General features: G+C 47.2%; 1 protein-coding gene across 1 annotated transcript; it reads left to right on the forward strand.

Annotated features, from left to right (window-relative positions):
• The first annotated feature begins 299 nt into the window (after window positions 1-299).
• On the forward strand, window positions 300-861 carry LOC123042878 (cysteine proteinase inhibitor 8-like). The gene has a single exon (XM_044465247.1). It carries the CDS (start codon window positions 368-370, stop codon window positions 752-754), a length of 387 nt encoding a protein of 128 aa, XP_044321182.1. The 5' UTR covers window positions 300-367; the 3' UTR covers window positions 755-861.
• The last annotated feature ends 7,596 nt before the right edge of the window (window positions 862-8,457 follow it).

Below are 8,457 nucleotides of genomic sequence, written 5' to 3' on the forward strand. Positions count from 1 at the left end.
TCGACCATTTTATGGAGAAGATATTACTCAAAACTTGTTAGTGGGTGCACTAGTTACTACCTTTGTTATGAAATACAACCATCTAAAATGCATGTATAAACCTTTCTAAATTTAAGTAGGTCAAAGCCTTCGGATATGGATCCAATTGATTAACTTTTGAATAAAGTTTACCCCCGTATAAAAGGTTGTCATAAATGCCATTGTAAATGCCTACTTGGATAAGCATCCAATTAATGTTTGCCTCTTATAACAATGTCTATTTAAGCACCGCTACCTCAATTGTTTTGGATCCACTCACATCACCAATTCACCAAAGTCCCACATAACTATCTCAAGATCAAGAACCCCACTAGACAATCCAATAGCCATGAGGACATCTAGCTTCCTCCTCATCATCATTGTTGCGTTCCTCTATGCTATCGGCTCACCTGCCATAGGCTGTGGGGAACGGATGGGCAACCAATTGTGGAACACAGCAATAGAGAATGGATGGGAACCAATCGGAAACATCAACGACCAACACATCCAGGAGCTCGGCCGTTGGGCGGTGTTGGAGTTCGGCAAGCACGTGAACTGCGTGCTCAAGTTCAACAAGGTGGTAAGTGGCAGGCAGCAACTTGTTTCTGGAATGAACTACGAACTCATCATCGAGGCATCAGACATTGGCGGGAAAGAAGACAAGTACAAGGCAGAGGTGTACGAGCAGACGTGGACTCACAAACGCCAGCTCCTCTCATTCGCCAAGGTGAACTAGGCGAGTGGCAATAACTTTGGTAGTAATAATTGTGATATACCAGATTTGTTAGCTGGGTTTATTTATCGACGAATAATTTATCGTCTTGCATTGCCATGCGTGGAACATATCAAATAGCATACATCTACAACTTGACAATGATAAGAGCAGAAAATGGAAAAACTAAATATAACTTGCAATTGAGAAATCTATAACTGTAATAATGCAATACCAAAAGAGGCATGAAACAAAAATGAGGTTTTAGCACTAGATTGATCATTCCACTATAACCCGTGGGATAGTTTCCGCAAGACCATTCAACTTTTCTAAAGAAAAACACTACTCTCTGACATGGAAATGAAGAAAAAAGAATACATTTATCAATCTATATATAGATGTACTATACGTTAATTCTGCTTGATATATCTCCAATATCCAACAACTCATGGTACTGGTGAAATTTCGAAGGTGATGATGCAGAGTGGAGCTCATGTGACGGCGACAACGAGGAGTAATTAGATGTTACCAATTAGTGTTGAGGCTTGGGGTTAGAGGGTTGCGTGTTAGGCTGGGTGATACTAGGGTAGGGTGCTTTAGAGGGATGGTTTTCTCCCATGGCAGTAGTCATTGGCCTTAAGAAAGAAAGCTTGGTGGCTGGAGGAGAAAAACACATATGTACCATTCGAAATCAAACTATGGATCTGAATCGACTATATTATATATAAAAAATCTTGACGAGCAAATAGTAGGTAGTTTTTTTTTGCGGGGGGTAGGTAGTTAGTTCATCTGCAAAACCATATAATTTAGAAGTAACGGACCACGGTCCTGAAGGAGAGCCACTTATGCATCAATAAGTACATGGGTGTGTAAAGACCCAACTATTCGGTTTCTTCTTAAGAAATGACAGGTGGCTAGCCAGCCAACATGCCAAGCTAGCTCATGTGTAGACATGCTTCTAGGAACTACTTTGTAGTGACATGGTTGTGTACTATTGTAGGGATAGAACTGTGTAGTACTATGTACATAGGGGCAGGACTGAGTAGAAGTTACTATATGTGCATATATGCAGACGGTAGCTTATAATGTGAGGTCGTCATCCAGTTGCAGGCTTGACTGCAACGAGCAACTGACCCAATTTTTTTTTTCATCGACTGACATGTAGTAGCTCTCTTTCGATTAGGCACAACAATATTTTGTTTGGCAATTGCCAAATATGGTAGATAATTTGTCCCCGCAATTGATTTTGTGCAAGAAGTCAATCAATATGACAAAACCCCGTCATTTTATTCCTTAGTGACAACAATAAAATACATGTCTTGGCCCTTATTGTTACTGGGTTAGATCACCGCAAGATTGAACCCCCTACAAGGCACGTCTCCATTGATGATAAATCGATCGAACTTGGCCAACAAAGATAGTCGGAGAGAAATACAAAGATATTTAATTGTGCAATAAGGAAAACCAAATAAATTCAGTCAAAAATCTGATCATATAGTCACAATTCATCATGCATGTCCCGACAAACACACCACCGATCAAGAACGAGAACATGGTATTGAAGATCCAAAAGAGAGAGAGAACCATCTAGCTATGACTATGCACCTGTATAGGTTCTAAAGGAATTACTCACACATGGTCATGGAGACAACAAGGTTGATGAAGTGGCCTCTGGCAATGGCTTCCCCCTCCGGCTGTCCTCTGGAACAGGGCTCCAGATGAAATCTCTTCGGAACAGAGACTTGTGGCGGCGATAAAATTCTTCTGGAGGCATGATGAATGGTTTCTGTATTATTAGGGATATCTGCAGTGAAATCAGGTCAATGCGGTATCTGTGGACCTGACATGAATGAGGGGGAGGCCACCCCCTGGCCGTGCCTGCTTTCCATGTGGGCCCCTCGTGGCTCGTCTCGACTCCTCATGAAGGTTCCAGTGATTTTGTGGCCCAAAAAATCGTGTTAAATCAGCAATGTACGTATTTTAACCTCCATAGATATTGATTTTCTGTAAAACCAAGAGCAAGCAGAAAACAAGAACTGGCACTGGTCACTACATTAATAAGTTGGTGCATAATAATAATAATATAAATTGATATAAAAGGTATATAAAAATGATAATATAATAACATTAAACAATCAAAAGTTATAGATAGGTTTGAGACGTATCAGTTGCATCGTCTCCTACAAAGGCGATAATCCAAGATCTCCGACCAGCCAGTTACTCATTTAACCTGGCTGGTCTTCTAAATGGCAGCATAGATGTTCAGCATTGCCGGGTAGGCAGCCGGATTCCATGGCGTGCAGCCAGCGTCGTGGGACCTCTGGACGATCAATGCACAGTCGCCAAAACAGAGATCGTGAGCCAGCTGACGGTGAACCGCATGCCTATTAAGGCTGGAGAAAACGAAACGTTGCACATCCATGCAAGAAGGGAGACGTCGGAGATGCGTTCGATCATCGCCATCGGCAACATGCAAAGAGTGCTCAGGAGCAGAAGGTGCAAGGCAAAACGAGGGGCAGGCCAAACGCATACGTTCATCCGAGTGCGGCATAAAACCGCAAACTTATAGCAAGGCACAACCGCTTTAAGAAAAAAGACCAAGCTACTCTGGGGGCTGCACCCAGATACAGCTGGGCGCTAGCCAGCCAGCTGGGTCACCGCCGCACCCCTATTCGAATGGCCCTCTCTGACCACCCGTCTCGCGGGTGGCGAGAGGGACGCGACCCGGCAAGATGCAACGGGAACTGACAGGCGGACCCAGCCTTGATAATTGTGCGCCATGGTGACTCCGGCCGGACGACCCTCTCGAACCACATACACCAGCAGGGGCGACCTCGTGCACCCGCCTTGCACGAAGCAAAAACGTTGGTTGGCGCGCGCAAAACAGCCCCTCATAGGTAGGCCCGGCCTAACCCTCGCGCCAACGAGTGAAGTCTAAAATAAACCCTGATTTTGTAGAGGCTGATTCAAATGAACCCTCACCTTCGAATCCCTGAAGTTGATACCCTGACCTATGTGATCTCGATCTTTTCTAACCCTAGACACGTTTGGCGCACTGGGAAAAGGGATGATCCAAGTCGGGTTCATCCGCTACTTTCACTGGCAGTTTGGGTCCACAAGTCATATTCATCTCTCTTCTTCTTCCTCTATCCTCTCCTCTCACGATCCCCTTCCCCTCACGACTACCGACCCCTCTTTCCTCTCCTACGAGGCTGGCCGAGCCGAGCACTGGTTGGCGTCGACGGCCGCCGAGCCGACTCCGTCCGGCCGATGACTGGAGGCAGCGGCTGTTGGAGACCTTCAAACGGTGGGGCTGGACAGAGTGGTGGTGGCGGGCGGCGGAGTCTCGGCGGAGCGCGACGTGGACAACAGGGCTCGCGCGCGATGCGGTTGAGGCTGGGGGATCGTGGCGGCCGGCACATGGCTCGACCCCGGCAAGCACTTGGTTGAGGCTGGGGGATCGCGGCGGCCGGCACACGGCTCGACCCCGGCAAGCACTTGGTTGAGGCTGGGGGATCGCGGTGGCCGGCACACGGCTCGACCCCGGCAAGCACTTGGTTGAGGCTGGGGGATCGCGGCGGCCGGCACACGGCTCGACCCCGGCAAGCACTTGGTTGAGGCTGGGGGATCGCGGCGGCCGGCACACGGCTCGACCCCGGCAAGCACTTGGTTGAGGCTGGGGGATCGCGGCGGCCGGCACACGGCTCGACCCCGGCAAGCACTTGGTTGAGGCTGGGGGATCGCGGCGGCTGGCACACGGCTCGACCCCGGCAAGCACTTGGTTGAGGCTGGGGGATCGCGGCGGCCGGCACACGGCTCGACCCCGGCAAGCACGGCGAAGTGCGGGCAGCCGGCCGCTGACGTGCGCAACCAGTGGGTCAAAGCCGCCGAGGCACGCGGTGGGCGGTGGTGGTCGGGCCGGCCTATCACGCAGCACCCGCGGCTCATGGCGTAGTCCAGGCTTGGCGCGGCGGCGACGACCGCGACACAGCTCGGCCATGCAAGCCTGCCATCCAGCAAGGGGTCGTGGTTGTGGCGTCCCATCGATGACCGGTTAGAGCAGCGGTGCGTAGGCAAGCCTCGCGGACTGCCTGGCTGCGGCCGACGGCGCGCAGCTGTGAGAAACAGTGCATCTGTGCATGAAGCAAGTGAGGTTGGGCACGAAACCGAGGCAAACGGCGGCGTGATTAGCGAGCAATGCGGCGGCCAATGGCAGGATGGACGCATGGATGCGTACGTGCATGTGTGTGCACAAACAGACGTGAGTGCAGCCTGTAGGACGTCGTCTTGGCATGGCATGGCTTGATGGCGTCGACTGATGGCGCCGCCTCCTCGCAGCGCCGTTCTTCTTCTTCCTCTCATCTCACATGAACACACATCATGGAGAAACTTTACACACACACACACACACACACCAAGGAAGAGCACAAGAGCTTTGCGTAGAGGCCCTGCCCCTTGGTGTTAGACACGATGGCTACATCTTTTTCTCAGCCCGCTCGGCTGCTAACTCCTACTAATCCAACTAACTTGCATGCATCCATGCACGCACGATCCGGCCAACACACCGGCCACTACTCCATCGTGATGGTTATCCACTAATGACGGAATCCACTCACAACTTCATGCACAAAGCTAGCCAACAACCTGGACACATCAAGCCAGCCAACCAATTGAATATAGCCCGGCTAACTGACCGTGATCCACGCTCCTGTATGCATGCGGCTAACAATCTATGCATGTCAAGATTACTACTAACATCGACGACCGCCGCCTCCAGGTTATCTGGAATGGCGTCGATGGCCGAGCCTACCGCATCCAGCACACTCTTAGGTTGGGCTTGCCCAGGTGTAGCACACTGTTGAGGAGCTCGTCGGCGCTGCTGCCGGTCACCACTGCACCGCACCTGGTCGGTTGGGGCGCTGCCGGTCACCGCTGCACAGCAGCTGGTCCGATAGGGTATGCATATGATAATAGGTGGGCCCATGTAGTAAGTCAATGCAGAAATCAATCCTAGCTGGGATCGCACCTTTCCAATTACACAAAACAAGATTTTACTCATGCAGGGTCGGGATTGACCGGGATTTGTAAATGTAGGGTATCAACTTCAGGAATTTGAAAGTGAGGGTTCATTTGTGTCAACCTCTACAACGTCCGGGTTTATTTCGGACTTCACTCCGCGCCAACTATTGTAAGGACCTAGACCCACGCGTGACTTGGCGCCCCGGGCGGTACGCATGCTCTGCCTGTCGCGACCGAACTAGCCCGACATGGGGCGAGGAGGGAGACAGGCGGGTCCAGCCTTCCCATCGCCCACTGGATAGTGCACGGGGACTCGCTCGCGGGCGCGCCCGAAGGCCCCCCATGACGATTGCCCGGGGCACACCTGCAGTCCACCAGTCAATTGTCAAGAACCGACTAGGCGGGTCACTCGGGCGCGCGCCGTCTTGGCAGTTCAGACGGTGCGGACATCCCCCGAGAGTTCCCATGGCACGCCAGCTGGGAACGGACGACGCGGAGGCACTCTTCACCCTCAACACCCCCTGGAGGCGGGTACAACTCTTTCCTCTACCCCCATGAATCAACAAGATGCACCAGCTCATTTTGGAGGCAGGGGTGCTAGCCAAAGTCAGAATATTGAGCCAGCTCCCAACCTGGACAGACTAAACTCAAAGCAGAATGAGCACTATTTTTTCATTGCCTTGCTGCTTCCAGGATATGGCGGAAGATCGGCATACAGCCGACATTAGCACCCTACGCTATCTCGACAAGTTCGTTGTACTCATTGTTGTGTGGAAAATCTGGGACCAGAAACTCAAAAATCTTCAGACAGACAGACCTCTCCCCAAATGATGTACTCCCTCCGTCCCATAATGTAGGACGTTTCTTGACACTAGACTAGTGTCAAAAAGCATCTTACATTATGGGAAGGAGGGAGTAACTTGCCAACATAATTAGCAGACGTTCTGCCTTGCACATTAATGTTTTGTCTTCCTCTATATTTTTTCATTGCCAAATTTAAGTTACTTTTTGACATGCGCTGAAATGCTTTGTCCCCTTGTAGATTTTTCCCATTAGCAAATTTAAGTTACTTTTTGCCATGCACATCAATATTTTTTCTACATTCAAGTATTATTTTTGTTTATCACTTTCTTGTCAACTCAAACTTGGTGAGTTTTTTCCACCACTAACGCGTTTGTCATAGGATTTTTGCCTCATGGGAAATTCTTTGTACAATGCTCCTAACAAATATCTTACAATTTTGCCCCATCCACATTTTGCCATGTCAAACTAGTTGCCATGGTTACTGTGGATTTTCCCTATGTTTTTCGAAAACAATATATAACCAAAACTCTTTTTTTTACATGTTCACATGACTAAGCTAGCATACCACTTCCATTTGTTAGACCATTGCATTATCATTAATTAGACCACGGTAGTTTTAGTGTAGGTAGCTTGGCATTTGTATTATTTACTCTATGGCAAAAAAATATTTAATCGACGGTATTTCTTTTTTTAGACCCTTGCATCTTTTAAGAGCATGCAGTTTAATTATTTATGGCATGGTGTTTTTATCGTTAAGAGCATAGAATTGTTTTTATGAGCTTGGCATTTTTTTAACTATGACGATGGTGAATTTATTTTAAATGGCATGGAAATTTTAATTCTCGAATCATGGTATTTCCTTTCTGTGTGGTTTTTATATTTTTTACAAAGAAAATACACAGTACGGCTATTTTATCTTATTTAAACATCACAATTTTATTTTATTTTACAATCGCAATTTTATTGTTTAAGAGTATGTCACATTAACTATTAATAGCATGTCTTTTCCCTTAAAAAGAGCATGGAATTTTTAATATTAATAGCATGGCATTTTTACTGTTAAGAGCATGACATTTTTATTATTAACAGCATGACATTTTCACTATTAAGAGCATGGCATTCTTAATGTTAATAGCATGACATTTTTACTATTAGGAGCATGATATTTATCCCTTCAAAGAAAAGCATGGCATTTTTCACAACATGACATTTTTACTCATCGGACATGGTGTTTTTAATACTAATAGCATAGAATTATATGTAATGAACGCAGGGCATTTTTTGCATGATTTGTTTTTATATGCCTCCAAGGAAAATTCTAGATTTGTATTTTTCAGTATACGGTGATTACAACGAGGTGAAATTATTCCAACAAGTTGCCATGTGATCATTTTTATCATTTTTTGTGGGAAAATTAAAAGACCTTTTTTATATTTTTATTATTATATGCTTTCATTTTTTTATAACTTAACACACTATTTCGTGAAGCCGTGAGGGGTGTCCTCCCCACCCGAACAGTTCGTTCGCGCTTGTGAGGCCTCCCTGGAACAGTCTCCAGATATTGGCATCCAAAAAAACGCTGCACCTTCAATACTGGAAATGGACCAGTGTTTATTTTATTTTTATTTTTTTGCGAAGAACCATAGGGTATTTTATTCCAGAGTAATAGAGTTACAATCTTCAGCAACTAGTTTGCTAATGCATGGGGGTGGATGACCCAACCAACAGGCTGTGCTATCCCCACATCTACCAAAATTAGCTAAACAATGTGCAACCCTATTCTGTTCACGAAGAATTTTGACAGGAATAACTACCCTATCATTCAAGAACCTTTTGACTCCGACACCAAGTGCCCATATGCCGACCTGTCCAATGAACCATCCCCAAGCATCTTGAGAGCCACC

The sequence above is a fragment of the Triticum aestivum genome, chromosome 2B, assembly GCF_018294505.1.
Source record: "Triticum aestivum cultivar Chinese Spring chromosome 2B, IWGSC CS RefSeq v2.1, whole genome shotgun sequence".
Classification (NCBI taxonomy): domain Eukaryota; kingdom Viridiplantae; phylum Streptophyta; class Magnoliopsida; order Poales; family Poaceae; genus Triticum; species Triticum aestivum.